This window comes from Lycorma delicatula, chromosome 13 (genome assembly GCF_047948215.1).
Source record: "Lycorma delicatula isolate Av1 chromosome 13, ASM4794821v1, whole genome shotgun sequence".
NCBI classification, from domain to species: Eukaryota; Metazoa; Arthropoda; class Insecta; order Hemiptera; family Fulgoridae; genus Lycorma; species Lycorma delicatula.
The window spans coordinates 43,532,710-43,555,173 of record NC_134467.1 but is presented as its reverse complement, the minus strand read 5'-3'; the positions used below and the strand labels follow the sequence as shown (position 1 = coordinate 43,555,173).

General features: G+C 33.4%; 1 protein-coding gene across 3 annotated transcripts in view; it reads left to right on the top strand.

Annotated features, from left to right (window-relative positions):
* Window positions 1–22,464, top strand: part of LOC142333791 (calcitonin gene-related peptide type 1 receptor-like) — a 980,405-nt gene that overhangs the window by 489,878 nt on the left and 468,063 nt on the right. For all 3 annotated transcript variants that reach the window (XM_075381308.1, XM_075381307.1, XM_075381306.1), the window contains exon 2: window positions 613–712. In XM_075381308.1, coding sequence (XP_075237423.1) covers window positions 613–712 — 100 coding nt within the window. The remainder of the gene's footprint in view (window positions 1–612; window positions 713–22,464) is intronic.

Genomic DNA, 22,464 nt, shown 5'->3' with positions numbered 1-22,464 from the left:
AATTTCCTAAAATCCTTTCTTAGTGCACGCCTATTTAAAAATACGAAGGTACCCTGAAAATTTCAAGTCTCTACCTATAATAGTTTTGGTTGTACGTTGATTATGAGTCAGTGAATCAGTCAGGATATTCTCTTTTACATAAGAGATTTCCGAGATTTTTCGAGAAATATATCAATAAGTCTTCCCAGTTATGACAAGAAACATAGGTAAAAATTTGGTTGCAATTGATCGAGTAATTTTTTGTTTATCCCGATCAAACAAAACCCTCTTCCCCGTTTATATTATATAATAGTGTACTTTCCTTCTTGATTAAATACTTATTTGTGATTCTTATTTATTTTTTTTATTTTTTTTTAAATAAAATTTTAGATTAGAATGAGTTAATATTTTTTCAAGAAGAAACAAAATACAATAACGAAAAATCTTTTTCAATTCTACAAAACTTATTTTTTATAGATAAATTTCCTCAGTAATTTATTAATGATGATTGTTTTAACAATCAAAATTATTATTAAAATTTAAATTTTAAATAATCTTTTTCGGTTTTCTTGTGTTTTTTTTTTTCAGTTTACATATAATATTATATATATATTAATTTTTTTTTCTTTTCAGATGACAGAAAATGTCACTTCTTCAGAAGTAGATCTAATAATCAGTGAAAGGAAAGCGGAATGTCAACGATTGTTAGAAAATTCAAATACAACATTACAAGGTTAGTCGTTTTTAATTTTTTTTTTTTTGATTTTGTTATGTTACTCATAATGATGATTCCATATAATTATTTGAAGTTTAATTCCAGTTTTTTATCTTATAACATTTATATTTATAAGCAGATGGGTCTGGGGTCTTTTTTGTTATTCGTCCCGTACTATTCGCTGAATTTGAAACCTCAGACAATTCGAAAAATAACTAGCACTTTTCCACTCGCATACTGTATGTTGTCGCCGAATGGCTTCGACGGCTCGTTGTAATTTATAACTTTATGGTAACCCTGAGAAGGGCTGTTGTCGGCGAATGATTTCGACGGCTCGTAATTTATAACCTCGTGGTGGCCCTGAAAAGGGTCGTTTTTTGCATTAGCTCTGAGAAGAGCTGTTGGGTCCGGAATGCTAGTATCCGGCGAAATCGAGGAGATGCGGCTAGTCCATTGAAATCAGACCGGGCTTCCCCGGTCTGAGCAGCAGATAGTTCCCCACTACAGCATGGCAGTGCTGGCCCCCAGAGTCTCACAGTGTCGGGTCGGCGTCGGTCGTCTTTCGCTGGCGCAAACGAGGTAGTTCTCCCCGAGCGATCCCACGCTGGGCCGGCTCCTGCTGCTGAGTACGTAGACCAGGGCGATTGAAGACCGGCGAGCCGGAGCGGGAAGGGCGGACGTCCGCGTCCAGCGGCTTCCTCGGTGGACCGGCCAGGATTGCTGCTCCGGCGGGGATGTTGGCATCCGCCGGGAGGTCCCACATTGGGCAACCAGGGAACTTCTTCTGTTTTCTTCCACCTTCTTCTTCTTGATCTTCTCCAGGTGGTGGTCGTCGATAAATTAAAAATTCACTCTCGTGCACGATCTTTTATCGGAGCCTAAGAGTGGTGGGGCCGCAGCGCCGTTATGGTGGAGAACTGCGCGGCGGGAGTGACGCTTGTACCAGCGCGTACTTATACTGTGCTCCACCTGACATCTGAGCTGCTACCGTTGTCATCCGCCCATATTAAATTAGGCATACATGTGGTAACAATGTAATATTTACTTCCTTTTTGTCGGAGGGGAAACTTTTTATAAGCACCATTTGATTTTTTACCTCATGCTAGTGTGGGGTTCTCCCTTGTAGTCATACCCGCTAAAACCCTTCTACTTTAGAACTTGGGATGCCGGCCCGCTTAGGTATTCTTACAGCACACCATCTGTCTTGTCTCAATCTGCACCTCCATTGCTGGCCCCACGTCTCAAACTTGTCGGCATCCTGCGTTCTTTTTATTTATTTTTTATTCTAAACGTTTTATTTATTTATTATTGTTTTTATTTATATATACCCGGTGTCCTAGACCGCACGTCCACCTCTTTTAAAATTGCAGGAAATGATTTTTCTGGAAAATGCAAAAAAAAATTTGATTACAAAGTCGGGGGTGCACTATTTTTTTTTCTTTCCTTTACGCATCAGAGAAATCAGTTTCAGGCAGACACCCGGCGCGAGGTACGGACAGTTTGCTTTATTGGGTTCATTAGAGGTTAGCAATAGTAACGCTTGCGCATTACATTCCGTAACTGTATTCGTGCTGTCAACATTAGTGCGTGTACATCAGCAAAAGAAGTGAGACGCGAATTTCCGTGTAATTGTGTATAACATAACTGTATTTTATTCATACCAAATTGTAAATATGCGCACTAAAAAATCATGCAACTGGAGAAGATTTTTTCAAACATTTTGACTATGATTGTATCATCTCTGTAGCTGACTGAGTATTTGTCTTTGGTGAAAACGCATGCGTTGTCCTCGTTTTGTACGGGATAATTTTAAAATTTACAAAGCTGTGTCCAGTTGCCAATAATGAACGGCTGAAGTATACTTTTTTTTCTAATGAGACATCAAATTTGTTCAGATAATAATCGGACATCCGGTATATGATAACTAGAAAAACAAATAATAATGCGGTTAAAACCACAGTACACGATAAAACAGTGCGGCGTTCAGATAATTGACAGTTACCTAAATGTATGATAAACGTTACATAAAATTTCTTATCCTCAAATGGTAGAATAACAAGTTTAAAAAAAATAATAATTTTTTCATTTGTGTGTAATTTTTTTTTAATTTATTTTCATTTATAAATAAAAATAATACGCACGATTATTGAAAGAAAATAATTTGACGGGACAGAATAAAATAATGGATATCAAAATCAAGCGCCTGGTCTGGTATAGCAAAGATTAAATTTATATATTCGTCTGGTACACTTAAAGTACTGTAGTCTGAAAACGTATTAATAAATATTTAAATTTTATGAAAACAGGATTTAGCAACAGGACATTACACAAAACACGATTTTGTGTTTGTATGTACGTGTTTAAAAATTCATTGTAACATATGATAGATGTTAAAATTATCGATTGTTAGATAAACAAGCAAAGAAAATTTGTTATAAATAATTTTCCTAGATAATTTTTCAATATTATTTAGCATATAATCCTAAACATAAATTTAAAAAAAATATAGAGTGTTTCTAAAATGATGGGCTGACTATACTTTTTCTTATTTTACTTGTAAAACTAAACAAAAAATATACTTAGCAAAAATGGCAATTTCTCCTTCGTTCTCTCTTTGTCCGCCATTTTATTATTCTTCTATAATAATTTATATCTCAAGTTCGGATAGAGAAATTACATTAATATTTGGTAAGCTTATTTATAAATGATAAGTAAGACATAAAAAAATATTGAAATTGTAAAACTTTGTTTTTCCGGTTAACGTAAAATAAATCCATTAAATTGTCGGTGAATAATTCAAATCTTTTTAAGCTTTGTAGAGAACAGTCCTGATTTCCGAAACCACGTGATTATTTTGTTTGGAGATTTGTAAATTGTAGTTTTTTAAGAATGTTTAGGGAAAATCTTTTCCCTAAACACACTCGTACAGTGATGGACCTGCAAGTGCTGATCGTCGAGGCGTGTAACGAAGTAACCGGGATACGTGTCGTCGAGTTATTAACAACATAGGAGTTCGTGTTGAAGAAGTTGCTAGACGTGATGGTGGTCATATTGAAAATATGATAAGCAGTGCATAATTTATAGTGTAAAATAAATATTTTATTTCTCTGTACTGCGATTCAAACAAATATTTTACATAACCAAATGTTAGATAACTTCGTGCGCCACTCTGTATATCCAAGTCTATTGCAGTTCTTTACTAATACCATTTCTTTACGATTTCCCATTATATTATAAAACGGGGGTATATATATATATATATATATATATATATATATATATATACATGTATACATATATATATATACATGCATATGCAATTATTGTTAGCCTACGAACGAAGAAATCGTTTGGTGGTTGAAAACATTTATTTCCGGTATTGCTTGACTACTCTATATATAACGTAATAGTAAACTTGTGCATATTTTTATGGAGGAAATGAGTTTAATATAAAAAAAAATGTAATAATAAAAAATATTCCTCTGATTTAATCATACGAAATCTAAAATATTGTCGCCTGTTCGCGGCTCGATCAGGATATTGAGAAATTGAAAATTTATAATGTTTATACAATTACAGTTTATTGTTTTAAAAACATCAGTAAAAGAAAAACAAATCAATAGTAATGGAATGTAATAATAATAGGAAATGACAATTATAAAACAAACAAAAAAGATATAGTAAACACAACCATAATAATAATAATAATAGTAACAAATAAAAATATCTCACAATAATAATTAGAATAAAGACAATAATGACACCAGTAAACAATAACAATTATACTACATGTCTGTAACATCAAATAATCATAAATGTCAATAATAATAAACAGAGATAACATAAAAAACAGAATTTAAAATAATCGTCAGGATTTATATTCAGGTAGATAAATAAATAATGAAAACCAGAATTCAGTCCCATTGACAAAAAAGAGAGATAGAATGACCGTTAGTCTAACATTTTAACCACTAGTTTTATATTAATAACAGCAGTTATGTAGATAAGACGTACCTACTTACTTCTAAAGTAATAAAGTATTCACTGCAAAGTATAAAGTTCTTTTACTAAATACTTTTTCTCTTCGCAAATAAAACTATCCTAACAGTTTACGAATGAAATTTAGTACATTATCTCTTTCACTTATAGTCTTACAGCAACTCACCGAACCATTTCTCGTGATGTTACCTTAATTACGTTAGTTTGAATTTGAAATTCGTTTCTTCACTAACCTCCCCGCAGAATACTGTCGCGTACTGACGTCTACAGACTGATTGGCATACTTCATCTAGCAGACTCCCATTTCGCAGAATGTCCTCGCGGAACTGAATTATAACTGATCTTTCCCGGAGTATTGATTACTCCTATCTTCTTTATCTACCGGACCGGACCCAACTAGAACCGACCCCTTTCGTTTCCATGCATTGCTCAACCTGATCCGGTAACTCTTCTCAAGGAAGAACATCTGTTTAGAAGTGTCAGCGGGCAGTATTACAAAATATTATTGTTAAACCTTTACCAAAAGGATTTATTTTAGCCCCTTTCTGGATTCCTTCCATTATTATATTTTCTATTACTTTCTTCTTAATTGGTAGGATTCCGTTACTCTGTTACTATAATTTTATATATTATAATTTTTTATATATTTTTTTTAATTTTATATATATATATATATATATATATATATATAAAATTCTATTTCCAATTAAATCAAATACATATTACAAACTCAAATTATCATTCTATTTTGCAATTAATATAAATTTAGATTTCTTAATAATACAGTTCAGAGATAATACTCCAAATTATTTGAAAATTAGATATCTCTAGACATTTGCCTATTTCAGAGATTACCAGCAATAATTAATTAATATTATAAAAGCAAAAATAAAACTTCAATTTAATAATAACTTAAAAAGAGGTGACAAATAGTATTCACCAAAAACTTATAACGTTTTTTGTTTATTAAAGAAAACACAGAATTCCACTCGATTGATATATTTTGACCCTATAATCAAATTCTAACAATTAACCATTCAATTATCGAAGACAATACCCATAAACGATCCATATATCATCCCATCAATCGTATACTATATCTATTAAACAACATGAAAGGCAAGAGCGATTAACATATATATTCGTCAAACAACTCAAGTAATCTTGAAATAAAGACACCAACCAATCAAATTTCATAAGCACGGCAATCGGTCAATCGACAGGAAGAAACGTTCTGGATCATCCATCTCAAACATTTTATACATAAAGGATGTTTTACTTATATAAAAACAGGATGAAAATAAACCTTTCCAACAATTTGTTTGTTTTTTTTTTAATATTTCCGACCGTTCGACCTTCTTCTAAAGATAAGTATTCTTTCAATTAAAAAACACTTTTAAATTAAAATATCTTAATTAAAAAATCCCTTTCGGCACGCCGGAAAGTGAAGGAAGGTGCTAAGTAGAGGATAAATAAGATTTTCATCTTAAAGTTAAGAAAAAAATCAAATTTACTCAATACGACAATGGTTACATGTAAAAAAAATGTTTCACATGTTCAGTATACGACAAGCCCCATCTTCTTACAATTCCAGCAACATTTTGGTCATCCCTTGTCGTGAGGTTTGGAATATTAAAAATTATTACAAACAAAAGTTTTAGGTAATATTTAGAGGAGTAACAATCACTTTAAGCCGATTCCATTATGTGCTTATTAAGGGAAGTATGATTTTTTTTTTGTCTTCGAAACCCCCTTTTTTTTTTAACCTTCTGAACCAATGGTCGATGATATCAAAATACTTTACTTAAGTAAGTTTTAGGTCCTTATCCAAAGAATAGTAGGAACTTTAAACGGATTCGATATTTTACTTAATAAGAAAGTTATAGCGATATTTTGTTTATTCGAAAAAGCCCTCCCCTCATGGTTCAACCCCCTCCCACCCCATGGTATTTCCACCCCCCCATGGTCCGCTTTTGTCCATTAACGAACTAAATTAAGAGTTTGGTCGTTATATTTTATGTACCAATTTGAAAGTGGTTGGCGCAAAATTACGACAGTTTCGCGTCCACAAGAATATGAAATATATATATTTATTCAAAAGTTTATATATATATATTAAATTAGCGGACCCGACAGACGTTGTCCTGACGCGGCATTATTCTGTAATAAATGCACAACACATAAATATAAGTAACTTAATTAAGTTAAAATTACCAGGAATGTGTTCTAAATTTCATTAAAATGACTATTAGTATGATATTATCAGTTTGTGATTGTTGTATTATTGTAATGGGTTTATTGATTAATTATGTGTAGTACGGTTAATATTTATTTTCACTAAATATTGAGATATCCGATGAAAATTGAATTAAAATATCGAAACGTCGTAAAATTAATAATTAGTGTAATTAATAAATTTTCATCCACATTACTACTAATTTTCACTTAACATCATTCTAAAAAAGCACTTCCTACATATGTTTTTTTTTATTTAATAATTTTGATGTTTCTTAACCATGAAACAGCTTAATTAATCAATTAATAAAAAAATTAAAGCGCTGTAAAAAAGCAACGTAGTTAAAATTTTAGTAGAAATCTTTATCATTTTTCTCATTCTTTATTTTAACATCTATTTTACCAAATTTTAGATAATTGTAAATTAAAAATAATATTAGAAAGCTTTTTATAAAATTAATTAGCTATAAATTCAATTTTTTAAATATACTTTAAACTATATTTTTAGTAATTTATATTTTTATTTTATAAATGTTATAATTTATTTTACAAACTTAAATTTTTATTTTCAAAGAGCCATTCAATACTTCATAAGTTGCATAGAATCAAATGAGAACTGACAATTTAAATTTGTAGGTTAAGTTGATTGTTATTGAATGCACGTGTATACATCATTAAAATTCATGAAAAATCATGTAAAATACTCACTTCAATACTGCACCTTACAAATTTGCACAATGTACATTTTTTAATTAAACTTTAAAACGTTATTTCAATAAATAATAATATAATATAATATTCTCAATAAGCGCGCAATTCTAGCAGACTCGGCAATGCTACGCTATTGCTAGATTTGAGTATACATACAGATTAAATGACAACAATTGAAAGTTTCATAAAACCTTAAAAAACTGAACATTAGCAATTTAACAAAATTTAACCTTTCACTTTATAAAAGTCAGAATGTAAATAAATCCAAATGGCAAAACAACAGCACTACCTATCGAATTTAATTCACACCACTCTCTAATCACAGTATTCGGTGGAAAATAATTTTTTAACGAAAAGTGTTGTGGCTGGAAAATCATTACAATTAATACTGAACATTAAGAAACTTACAAAACATTACGGAACCTTATAAAATTTCACCTTTAACTTTATAAAATTCAGAATGTAAATAAATCCAATTGTCAGAACAGCACTACCTATCCGATTTAATTTAAACTATTCTCTAAATACAGTAGCCCGTTAAAAATACGAATTTTAATGTAAGAACAACACTAAGCTACGACGCAAGTAACTGATATGCGATAAAGCAACAAAATAAAAAAAAAATCTTGGAATCCGATCGCAGCACCAACTACCGGGTTTGACTGATAAACCAAAAATTAAAAAAACCTTCAAAACGCGATCGCAGCTCTGCCTACCGGACCCAATTGTGAACCTTAACCATCCCAAAATCAACAACACATAAATAAATTAAAAAAACATTTTCACTTCAATACTGTACCTTACAAATTTGCACAATGTACATTTTTTAATTACACTTTAAAACGTTATTTCAATAAATAATATAATAATATTTCTCAATACGCGCACAATTCTAAACGCGATCGCAGTGCTGCCTACTTGTTACTTAATCAGTTGTGATTTTGTTTACATTGGCAACGGCCGTACGGGCTCTTTGTGATTGGTCGTTGTGTTTGAAGCGGCCATCTTGCATTGATCTGATTGGTTTTCCTTTGTTTACATTTCCATCTGATTTATTAGCCTCTTATTTATTAAAAAACTGTTTCCTCGCGATTTTTTGTAACACAATAATAACACAAATTTACGAAATATTTTTCTCAATTTGATCGCAGCACCAACTGTCGGGATAAACTAAAATTAAAATTGAATATTATTGTATATTCGATACTGCGATGGTAGCGCAGTCTGCCGGATCCAATGTAAAACATTTCAAAATCAACACTACTTATAAATAAAAAATTAGTTAAAAAAACATTTTCCAGTGGACCAAATTGTGAATCTAAATCATTCTCGAATCCCCTTGAACACACAAAATATTTCATCAGAATCGATCCAGCCGTTTAGGAGGAGTTCAGTGACATACACACGCACACAAGAAATATATAAATATAAGGATATATATATTAATTGTTAATTTATTTTTTTAATATATCAGCGGTACCATCTTTGGGAAATATATATATATAAACTTTTAAACTGACGGTGGTTTTTGGGTCTGGGGGATGTTAAACGGGAAGATATGTCAAAATTTTCTGGAAGTCTAATCATGGTATCCATTAAAATTGGTAGCTTTCTTATAAAATCTACCTAAAATTTATAAATTATTAAAATCATAATAACCGGTCGTCATTGTATAAACATATATTGTAATTACATCCGTTACGTAAGGAAGTCGGAGTTATGAATTATTTTGAATACTAGATCGTAGCTACCGGTGTTTTTTGGTGGTTGGGTTTCAATTAACTAAACATCTCAGAAGTGGTCGACCTGAGACTGTACAAGAGTACACTTCACTTACACTCATACTTATCCTCATTCATGTTCTGAAGTAATTCCTGACAGTGATTCCCGGAGGCTAAACAAGAAAAAAAAAATTAGGTTAGATATCCTGATAATAATTAATTATTTGTTTAAATAAAATATTGTTTTCAAATCTGGTTTATTCATTAATTAATTTATTGTTATAATATATATATATATATATATCAAATTTTTCGAGAACGCTGGTTTTATAAAAATTATTAGATATATCTAATCTTATATATGTATAAATGAATGTTTGTTTGTTTGTCATGTATGTGTTCCAATACAGATTGCGATGAATCTTTGTTGAGTTGTTGGCCGCACGCCCGCAAAGGGTTCTAAATTAGTTTGGACTCACTAGGTGGCGCTGGGGTCGAGATATTTCGAAAAATTATATTTATGGTCCTATTTGGCTCATATTCAGAATATGTGTTACGTATATGGAAATAAATACCTCTGCAAAAAATGGATTCATTAGATGCCGCTGGAGTAGAGATATTTGGAAAAATTGTATTTATGAACGGAGTTGGTTCATATTCAGATTATATATTAGTTACGTGAAAAGAAAATTCTTTACAAATCTATAACCGCTAGGTGGCGCTGGTGTCGTGATATTTACGAAACAAATATACAACAGTCATCTTTTATATATATATATATATATATATATATATATATATATATATATATATATATATATAAATATAAATATATATAAATATACAAATCAATATTTGTTTGTCTGTCTGTCTGTTCCAACTTAACTCGAGATCTACCGGAAAGATTTGTCTAAAGTTTTGCACACCTACACTATGAAGGTGAACATAGGCTAATTTTTTTGGACCTCCGACATAACGAATTTAAAACACTTTATTTCTTCCTTAAAGCTTATTTAATTTTCAAAATGACTTTGATTTTCAAGAAAAATGTAATTTTTAGCTAATATTTTTTTGAATCTATTAATTTTGAAAAGGGCTGAAGTTTTAACGTACAGTTATTCCTAAGTTTCAGTCGATTTAGCGCACATGCATATGTAATTTTTACGATTCATTCATTTAAAATTTTTTACAGCTGTTTAAAAACATAAATAAATAACTGCTTTTGTTTATCATGTGTGTGTGTTACTAATTTAAAGTGTGTAAAGTATTTAACTACGATCTTTTAAATTCTGTGATTTTTTTTAAAACATCATACCATGCCTAAAAGATATTCTTCAATCCGGAGAAATACAAAAAAGCAAGTATGATGAAAACTGTTGGTGCGGCAGAGACTGAAGACTGAAGATGAAAGACAGTCAAGATTGAAAAGCGATCGAATACACACAGTCCGATCCCGTTCGACTTAAACAACTGAGCAACGGGAAATGCAATATGCCATCGTTACTGTATGTGTGACTGCATCTGCCTCCGGTTACTTGACTAATAAATATAAAATAAAAAGATTGACCACCACAGGAAACGCAAGTAACCGTATAGCGCGAGCGAAGCTGCGTCTGGGAGCTAGTATATATATATATATATATATATATATATATATATATATATATATAAACGGCAATGTTCGTATGTGTATCTGCTATAAACTAAAAAAAACTACTAGATCGATTTACACGCGTGTTAAAGGGAAACAGGGAAAAAAGGAAAAATGGGAAAAGGGAAAATGGGTGGAAAGGGATAAAGGGAAAAGTTAAATTTTGTGAAGTTCCATAATGTTCATTTTGTTAATGTTTTATCATATTTTCAATTGTGTTCATTTAATCTATATACATACTCAAAGCTAGCAATAGCGAAACATTGTTGGCTCTGCTAGTATTTTCATAAAATTATCAAGATTTTAATTGTATTTATTTTGTAATATATGTTTAGCATAATTTATGTAAATAGCCTTTCTTTATATTATTATTATGTTCTTTAATTCTAATAGAAATATAATTTGTAAGAAATATAATTTGTTTACATCAAAAATTAATTTAAATGTCAGGAAAAGATTTTTGAAAGTGTATGTTTGGAGTGTCGCTTTATATGGAAGTGAAACTTGGACGATCGGAGTATCTGAGAAGAAAAGATTAGAAGCTTTTAAAATGCGGTGCTATAGGAGAATGTTAAAAATCAGACGGGTGGATAAAGTGACAAATGAAGAAGTATTGTGGCAAATAGTTGAAGAAAGAAACATTTGGAGAAATATAGTTAAAAGAAGAGACAGACTTATAGGCCATATGCTAAGGCGTTTTGGAATAGTCGCTTTAATATTGGAAGGACAGGTGGAAGGAAAAAATTGTGTAGGCAGGCCACGTTTGGAATATGTAAAACAATTGTTAGGGATGTAGGATGTAGAGGGTATACTGAAATGAAACGACTAGCACTAGATAGGGAATCTTGGAGAGCTGCATCAAACCAGTCAAATGACTGAAGACAAAAAAAAAGAAAAAAAAAATTCTAATAGAAAGTGAACATCAATGAATTCTAGATAGCAGTTTTCACATTTTAAACTATAGACTCTTTGTCTATCTAAGATATTTACATTTTTGGGGTTTGTTATTTTAATAAGATGGTTACTGTTTAGGAAATTTATATTTTATTACTACTTGTGAATGTTGTTTTCAGATTATAAGTTATATATATTTTATCAAATTATCTATGAAATGGATTAAATTCTATTTTTATATAAATTTTTTTCTGAACCGTTATGCAATAATTTTATAAGTGGTCTTTTATATATATTTTATTTTTGATTTTAAAGTACAATTTATTGATCAGTTCTTCATTGTAGTCATATAATAATGCTATATTATTCGTTTCCATGGATGAGATGAATTAGCACGTATTACAATGTTATTTTGATTTATTTTTCGATATATATCGATTTCTTAATTATTATTTTAAATTTTTTTCGATAATCATCTTTGATATTTTGTTAAAGAGGTGTGGAATCTCATTTATGGACGCCTAAGCAGTGTCTAGCTCGCTAACAGGTGCCTCAAAATGTTTTTAATATGCGTATGTAAACCTGCGCACTACCGACTAAACCACCACCCCTAGCTACCACCTTTCCTTTCTTTTCTTTTTCCTGTTTTAGCCTCCGGTAACTACCGTTTAGATAATACTTCAGAGGATGATATGTATGAGTGTGAATGAAGTGTAGTCTTGTACATTCTCAGTTCGACCATACCTGAGATGTGTGATTAATTGAAACCCAACCACCAAAGAACACCGGTATCCACGATCTAGTATTCAAATCCGTTGACTACCACCTTTCCTGGAACTAGAGAAACATTCCTTCTGGAAAGAGGTTACACGCCCAGTCAAATACATCATAGTACAATCGCATCACAATAGGAATATCAACAAAAATACAGTCAGTTATAGCAAATAAAATGCATCAAGATACAAAGAACAGATTATAAAACTGCATACAAAGAAAAAAAACACAGCAAATACACTGATATGTAATAGTATTTAAGTAGTTAATACTATTATTATTAATTTCATGATTTATTGTGAAATTAATGTTAGATTTAGCGAGTTAATTTTATTAAAAACTGTCATAGATTTTTTTTTAAGTAACGATGAGTCGGAGAAATACCATTTACTTACCCTCCACACAAGTGGGGTAGTGTCGGACTCGCACAGGTTCAGCTAGACGTTGTTAAAAGCTTATGTGTACCCGCACCATACCGACTGAAATTCCTCTCTCATCCCTGGCACCGAACCCTTCCTGGAACAGCTTAAGCAACATTTCATCTATAAGGAGGGGTAACATTCCCGTACACTCTTTCATACATCATACATACACAGAAATGCGTAGGTTAATCACAAATGAACAATGTAGTATACTACATCAAACAAAACAAGACCGATGGTTGTGCAGCAAGAACACCTACTCAGATTAGAACATATTCAGTAAGCATCTAATCACGGACTACAGAGTCGCGCCGGATCACACATATTCAGTAATGTATAGGTCAATCACAGAAATAAAAACTTAAACTAAAAGAAAGAAAAATGTACACCAAAATACATACAGGCTCAAAATATATTGTAATATATATTCAATACTCATCTACCACAGTCATCGGACTCTCGTCAGTATAGTAGACAATCATAAAAAAAAACTAACCTAACAAGTTAAATGATAAATGTATATCGTACAACGCACAAAATGCAATCAAAGCAGTAAAAACCAAACTTATAGTAAAACAAAACATATAAATTATACAGGATTATCATAAAAGAATGGTGCGGTTTCAGGAATTCATAGGAAGATTGTAGGGAAATTTCTAGATGTTATATTGGTATCCCTGAAAGCCTCCAACCCAAAGGTTTGTTTATCAGCAGTTGTAACCACAACGTCGGTTCTTGTATTGTTGTTGCGGTGAGTTTAGCGAGTTAATATGTTCTCGGATAAAGACAAAGCAAACTGTGTTTTATTTATGGCCGAATTAAAATCCGTAATTTTAGTTCAACGTGCGTTTCGACGTGAATTCGGAAGAGATCCGCCGCACAAAAATAACATAACACGTCGGTTCAAACGATTCGAAGAAACCGGATCGATTAAGAAACAGAAATCGACCGGCAGACCAAGTGTACCGGACGCAACGGTTGAACTAATTACACGATCGGCAATTAGAAGTCCTGCGAAGTCCATCCTCCGTCGAACCGTCGAATTAGGTATCCAGATACTGCAGGAATTGAAACCCGATGATGGTGTAAAACGTTGAAATTTCGCTATTTAAATGTCGGACAGAATAAGTGAAAACGAATCATTTTTAGACGATATATTTTTTACAGACGAAGCTACATTCCACGTGAATGGATGCGTTAACAGACACGATTCACGAATACGGGGCTTTGAAAACCCACACGCAATTATCGAGAAACAACGCGATTTGCCTAAAGTTAATGTTTGGTGTGGTGGGATGTAAAATCGTGTAATAGGGCCTTCCTTCTTTGCTGAAAAAAACAATTAATGGAGTCGTGTATCTTGACATGTTAACCGATTATTGCTTTCCTCAGCCGGATGAACTCGAAAACATTCATCAACTTCATTTCCAACAAGACTGTGCTCCCCGCACTTCAATGCGTCGGTCACGGACGCTTTGAACGAAAAATTTCGAGATCGATGGATAGGCCGGCAAGGATCAGTACTTTGGCCTCCAAGGAGTCCAGACCTGACACCTTGCGATTTTTTCTTGCGGGGGTACATCAAAAGCGTTGTTTATACAGAAAAAATTCGCGACCTAAAACGCTTAAAAAAACAGGATTAATGAAGCAATGACGACCGTTAACGAAGAAATGTTAACTAATGTTTGGAGAGAAGTTGAATGTCGTTTGGACATTTGTCGAGCGACTAAGGGCGCACATATTGAAATTTATTAATTATGTTCGAGACGACAAATTTGGAAAATAAAAAACATAAACTGTAAGTAATTCTGCTTTAATTTAAACCATGTTCAAACCCGCACCATTCTTTTATGATAACCCTGTATATATTCACCTACCATAAATAATACAAGTATACAACAAGTAGTAAAAGAATATATCTAACTAAAAACATCGAGGTCAGAACATACCTTACACGATCACTAACAATTCACAGCAATTATCAAGTAATGACACCCGTTCCTCGTCAAGCATAGCTTATCATACCTCATTCTGTTACGGCCACTAGTAGAAACCAAGACAGAGATTGCACTCAGATGATCCCCACAAGTTCAAGGGGCCCTCTATGTACTCAGACGTGGGCCTCTCCGTCCACACGCCCTCCGGCGCCGTGCTCTAATTTGGTTCTCATCGTCCTGTCTTGACGAAATCTTCCACCGCCTTCCATCGCATGACATCCTGTGTCTCCACAGGGCGATCAAGCATCTCGCTCTTTTCATCGGTGAATCTCGGGTCATTATCGATATTCTGGTTAAAAAATAATTAAATTATCATCAACGTATCTTTTATATAAAAAGATTTGGTGATTTTTAAAAATATTCGGTAATAGTGAATTTTCAAACTCATCCATATAAATATCTGCTGTAATAGCTGAAAGGGGTGAAACCAAAATAAGTCCTTTTTTTTGTTGGTAAAATTTATTGTTGAATTTAAAATATTTATAATTAAACGGTTGTCATTTATGTATTCATTATGTAAATTTAGGGATGTTTTGTCGCAGAATTAAGTTATTTATATAAATCCGGTGATAAATAAGTAGGCAAACAGGTTTGTATTGAATATCTAAAAGGTATTTGGATAAAGAAAGAAATTGAGTTAAAAAAAATCTGTATTATGGTGGATTTTTAATTTTGTCTTTTTATCTTACATCAAAAATTTATTTAAATGTCAGAAAAAGATTTTTGAACGTATACGTTAGGAGCGTCGCTTTATATGGAAGTGAATTTGTATGGAAGCTGTGTTGTAGTGTTTCTAAATGATATTCAAGTTTTTCTCACTTCTCTTTGTTATATTCAATGTATATTACATCAATTTGTTCAGAATTAAATTCACTACAAGTTTTGTTTAAAATTTTATGTGTTTATTATTCATTTACCGTTACTTTTTAATCTTTACATGGAACTAGCAGTTAATGATGTTAAAGAACAATTTAGATTCGGAGTAACAGTACAAGGTGAAAAGATAAAGATGCTACGATTTGCTGATGATATAGTAATTCTAGCCGAGAGTAAAAAGGATTTAGAAGAAACAATGAACGTCATAGATGAAGTCCTACGCAAGAACTATCGCATGAAAATAAACAAGAACAAAACAAAAGTAATGAAATGTAGTAGAAATAACAAAGATGAAACCACTGAATGTGAAAATAGGCGGAGAAAAGATTACGGAGGTAGAAGAATTTTGTTATTTGGGAAGTAGAATTACTAAAGATGGACGAAGCAAGAGCGACATAAAATGGCGAATAGCACAAGCGAAACGAGCCTTCAGTAAGAAATATAATTTGTTTACATCAAAAATTAATTTAATTGTCAGGAAAAGATTTTTGAAAGTGTATGTTTGGAGTGTCGCTTTATATGGAAGTGAAACTTGGACGATCGGAATATCTGAGAAGAAAAGATTAGAAGCTTTTGAAATGCGGTGATAAAGGAGAATGTTAAAAATCAGACGGGTGGATAAAGTGACAAATGAAGAAGTGTTGCGGCAAATAGATGAAGAAAGAAGCATTTGGAAAAATATAGTTAAAAGAAGAGACAGACTTGTAGGCCACATACTAAGACATCCTGGAATAGTCGCTTTAATATTGGATGGACAGGTAGAAGGGAAAAATTGTGTAGGCAGGCAACGTTTGGAATATGTAAAACAAATTGTTAAGGATGTAGGATGTAGGGGGTATACCGAAATGAAACGATTAGCACTAGATAGGGAATCTTGGAGAGCTGCATCAAACCAGTCAAATGACTGAAGACAAAAAAAAAATTACTGCTGCGAAACTCGTGTGATTTGGTTGCACGATTTACAGTTGAACGTAATTTTCGTAAAGAGTACGGAAGGAAGCCTCCTAGTAGGCATACAAATTACTCTTGGTAAAAAACCTTCATTGAGACAAGTTGTTCTGTTAAACGTATAAAAATTACCAGGACGCCTAGTCGTCTCTGAAGCTTCCGTGGAACAACGCGGTTAAAGCTTTGCACGTAGTCCAAAGAAATCATTTGGACGTGCGTCAAGTGAGAATGGCATTCCGTAAAAGACTGTTTGGCGCATATTACGTACATAAGCAATTGTACTACAGCCTTAAAAATTTAATCGTGGTTCAACACGTGACAAATGACGACATCTCTATGTTCTTCGGCTGCAGGTTTGTGTTGAAATTATGGATATAATTGACGATAGATTTTTAGTGATGAGTCAACATTTCACATCAGTGGAAGGTGAACACCCATAACTGCCGAATATAAGGTAACAAAAACCCAGACAGAATGGCCCGTTTTTCTTCCAGGAGTCAACTGTAAATGTTATCGTTTATCTTGATATGCTTCAAAATTTTCTAGTTTCTCAATTAAACGAAGATAGAAGTACTTATTATGAGCAAGATGGAGCACCACCTCACTATCGCCTAGATACCCGAGAATGTTTTATACTCGATTCCGAGGTCGGTCGACCGGTCGTGAAAATCCAATTCCATGGCTACTTTACTCCCCAGATTTGATCTTATGGGGTTTCATTAGAGATCCGATTTACGTACCACCATCGATCTTGTCTATCTTTACCTATCGATCTTGTTGAACTAAGACTTCGAATTAACGTCGAAGCTGCAGAGGTGACGTCCGAGCTGACTACAGTCTAGAATGAAATCGATTTCAGGTAAAATATATATCCCAATACAAACGGATGCCATATCGAACCAAAAAGATTGCTGGGTAATCAACTAGATGAATTTTTCTAATGGAATGAGACCTCAACCGAATCTGTAAATTAAATCAATAAATTTTTATCGGATGTTAAATTTTTACAGTCCTTTTTGAATCGCCCGGATATATAATAAAATAATTTCAAATAGTATATTATTGGGTATTTAGAAGCACATAGAAAAGAGATAAAATAAATATATAAAACTTTTTAATTAATTCTCTAAAAACCTTTGAAATAATTATTTTATAGGGATTGATATTTTCATAATGACGGTGGTGGGGTGGGGATTTAGAAAATAATTTAATTTTATTGCGTTAAAGAAATTGTAATAAAATTTAAGTGGAAATAATGAATGAAATATTTTCAAACAATTATATTAATAATTAATTACATAGTAACAAACAATACATTAGATTAAATTAACTCTATAATATAACAATAATAATAAAAATTTAAAAAAACAAAACAATAAGTAATTTAATATTTAATAAAAAATAACAAAAAAAGAAAGAAAAAGATTTAATAAGATAACATTAAATAAAATTAAAAGAAGAAGAAAAAAATAGAATATAACATTAAAAAAGAAAAAAATGAATGTGGGAGAAAAAATTAATTAAAAAATTCAATCTTATTAATAAATAAAAAAAAGCAATTTATATAATAAATAAAGAAATAAAAAGGTTGGTATATTTATGAAAATAAATTTAAAATACTTACCCCTATTGTTGAGAGATATTTAATAGTTTCTTTTTTAAGTTACACGTCCCTTCTTTTTCTATTGTTATATAATTATTAAAAAAAAAGCAGGAATAAAAACGAATAAAGTAAAATAAAAAGAAAGAAAAAAGGGTTAAATAATGCGTTTAAAAGGAAGAAAGATTAAAAATTGATATAAAGAATATTGTTAAAACATATATATATATATATATGCTAAGTGAAAAATAAATCTGTATATAATGATGTATTTGACAAAAGAATGTACAACGTAGTGATAAGAAAAAAAAAACACCATAAAATATTTTTTATTTCTTTTAATTAGAAAAGAAAGGCGTAGTGAAAAAAAATATATATTTTTTTTAAATAAAAGTACTGGAAAATAGAATACGATAAATAAATAAAAAAACATACAAAACAAAATGGAAAAGATGAATCCAACGAAACGGATATATAAAATATAACAGACCGATAGGGTGGTGATTATTGGGCAGGAGAAAACTCGTGATTTGAGGTTTTGTAACACCTGCAAAGTCTCAGGGTGTAAAACTTTCAATAAAAATAAAATTGAAAAATGTGTCATAAGAATTAATGTCAATATTCTTAACCGGTAACAAGATTTGAGTTTGTCCGGTATAGAAAAAAAAAATACGCAACACGAATTTTCTTTATTTTATTTTGTTTCGTTTTTTTAAAAAAAAAGTATCAATTCAGTCAAATCTAAATTTTACAAAATTTATCTTTGGTCATAAAAAATAGTTACACGTCAAAAAATCCCTACAATAAAAAAAAAATTCTTTCGGCATGCCAGAAGGCGGAGGTAGATTTCACCGGTGTTTAGTAGGGGATAAAAAGCCCAACCTTATGGAATGTTTTCTATGATAAAATCTTCAGGCTGAACTACCCCGAGGGGGTATCGATAGTAGGATACGCGGATGATATCGCAATATTAGTAAAGAGAACAAGGCAAACCAAGCGCTTAGAACAATAGATGAATGGATGGGGGATAACAAATTAGAAATAACTCCTAATAAATCCTGTTGCCTGGTCCTCTCGGGTAGAAGACCATTAAGAAGTGTGAATCTAAATATCAGAGGACAGAGAATCGATGAAGTAAAAGAAACAAAATACTTGGGGGTACTTCTGGACAAAGGTTTAAGGTTCAGCAAGCATATTGATATGATTTGTGGGAGAGTTACTCCTGCTGTAAAGGGATTAAGAGGATTATTTCAAAACCACGGCACACCTAAAATGGTTATTCGAAGATTGATAACCGCGGCTATCACTTCGACGGTACTGCATGCGGCTCCCATATGGGGGGCGGCAATGAACATACAGCGAAATAAAAAGAAGTTGAGAAGTGTCCATAGACTGGCACTGCTGCGTGTAGCTGCTAGTTACTGTACGGTATCGTATTACGCGCTGTGCGTACTGACCGGGGTCCTACCCATAGACCTTCAGATAAAAGCCAGAACCCTCAGACACAGCGGTATGTCGAAAGAAGAGATGGAAGGGATTATAGAACAAGAATGGCAAGAAGAGTGGGCAGGGTCCAGAGTGGGAGAATGGACCAGACGCCTAATCCCTAATATTAAAACCTGTAATAACAATAGACTCGGAGATGTCAATTTTTACATGACACAATTACTGTCGGGGCACGGCTCTTTCGGTCAGTATCTGTATAGGATCGGGAAGAGAGCCACCCCGCAGTGCATCCATTGTCCAGAGAACGACGATGCCGAACATACGTTGTTCATATGTCCAAGATGGGCCGTTAACAGAGGTCAAATAGTAATTAATGGTCTTACACCAGAAAATCTCATAAACCGGTTGGGGTACAATAATGAGAACTGGGAATGGTTCCGCAGGTTCGCCGGGGAGATCCTGCGGGCCAAAGAGGATGAAGACAGAAGAATGGGAGTATAAACAGTAGGGTAGGGCGGACAGTCACTCCATGGAGGGCCTGTACGCCTTGGTGTGCGGGTACCTGAGAAGGGGGTGAACTCCAGGGGAGTTTGAGTTTGGGTTAAAATAAAAGACCAAGTCCCGGTCGGCGGGGTCGTCCCTGCGGGAGCCTAGGCTCTTTGTGGGGTCGGCGCTGTCGATTAGAGGCCAAAGGCGTAAAGACCGAGTCCCGGTTCCCTGCTGACGCGCTGGGGGACGGCATAGCCGGACCTTGGCTCTAAAGCGGGGGATTAGAGGCAGGCAATGTAAAACAAAAGATCCGAGACCGGGGAGGCCAACCTGCCGTGCCGGACGTATAGCCAGTGGGTGGGGGACGCCTCCTTTGAGAGTAAAAGGACACTCTCCCCGACTGAGTATACTTAATTGGATATCTGGTCGGGGAGAGTAGAGAAAAAAAAAAGTAGGGGATAAAAAAGATTACCATCTTAAAGTTAAGAAAACTTTAAATTTACTCTCAATACGACAATGATTGCATGTAAAAAAATGTTTCACATATTCAGTAAACGACAAGCTTTATCTTCTTACAATTCCAGCATCATTTTGATCATCCCTGCCGTAAGGGTTGGTCATATCAAAAATTGTTACCGACAAAATGTTTAGGTAAGGTTTAGAAGAATAATGACCACTTTAAACCGATTCGGTATTGTGTCTATTAAGGGAAGTATGATTCTCTTTTGTCTTCGAAACCCCGTTTTTTCAATCCCCTGAGCCAATGGTTGGTGATATAAAAACAAATTTGCTTACATAACCTTTAGGCCCTTATCCAAAGAATAGTACCAACTTTAAACGAATTCGATGATTTACTTAATAAAGAAATTATAGCGATATTTTGTTATTTTCGAAAATGACCCCAATGGTCTGATTTTGACCGTTAACAAACTCGACCGAGATTTTTGACGAGTTATTTTTAAAGAAAAATTTGAAAGTGATTTGCGGAAAATTACGGCAATTATCGTGTCTACAATAAAGAGAAATATATATACACAGGTGATTCAAAGAAACGGGAAATTTTGAAAGTTGTGTTGGTAGCCGTGGGCGTTTGGTACCACTTGATAAGTGGCGCCAGCCTCTCTAACCTAACCTGCCATTTAGTTGTCATGGATCCTTGGGGTGGTGCGCAATGTGCATTTGCTATCAAAGCGTTTTACATAAACAATGACAGTGTGGAGGGAGCGCGTAGAGAATTCCGACGTCATTTTAATCTGGGACGGCACGACCGTGTTCCATCAGCACGTGCAATTAAAACACGGATTTTGAGGAAACCGGTTCGGCAATGAAAAAGAAACCTCCAGGCCGTAAGCGAACCGTCCATGCACCACAGAATGTTCAACCTTTACAAGATGCTGTCACACGAAGTCCACATCGGTCAATCCGTCGTCTCTCAGCATCTTTACAATCGCATAGTTCAAGCGTTCGAAGAATTTTAGTGAACGACTTGCAATTCCATCCGTAAAAGTTGCAGATCGTCCAGGAACTGAAAACGAACGATGCAGTTGTGCGAGCACAATTCTGTAATGTAATGCTTCAGAAGATAAACGATAACGAAGAGTTTGTTCACGAACCGTGGATGTCAGACGAGGCGCATTTCCACCTCAGTGGATTTGTTAACAAGCAAAATTTCAGATACTGGGTACAAAAAAATTCTACGCAGCTACACCACGTCCGTTGCACAGCCAGAAAGCGACCGTGTGCTGTGCTATGTCATCTTACGGTTTTATAGGCCCTTATTTTTTTGAGGATGACAACGGTCTTGCGATTACAGTGACGTCGGCTCGTTACGTAGCCGTGCTTGAAACCTTTCTTGTGGAACAACAAAAGAGATTTCCACCGATTCTTAACACAGCCTGGTTTCAACAAGACGGAGCAACATCACATACTGCACGAATATCGACGGCAGCTGTACGCCGATTGTTTGGACAACGTGTCATATCACGAAACGGTGTCATTAGATGGCCT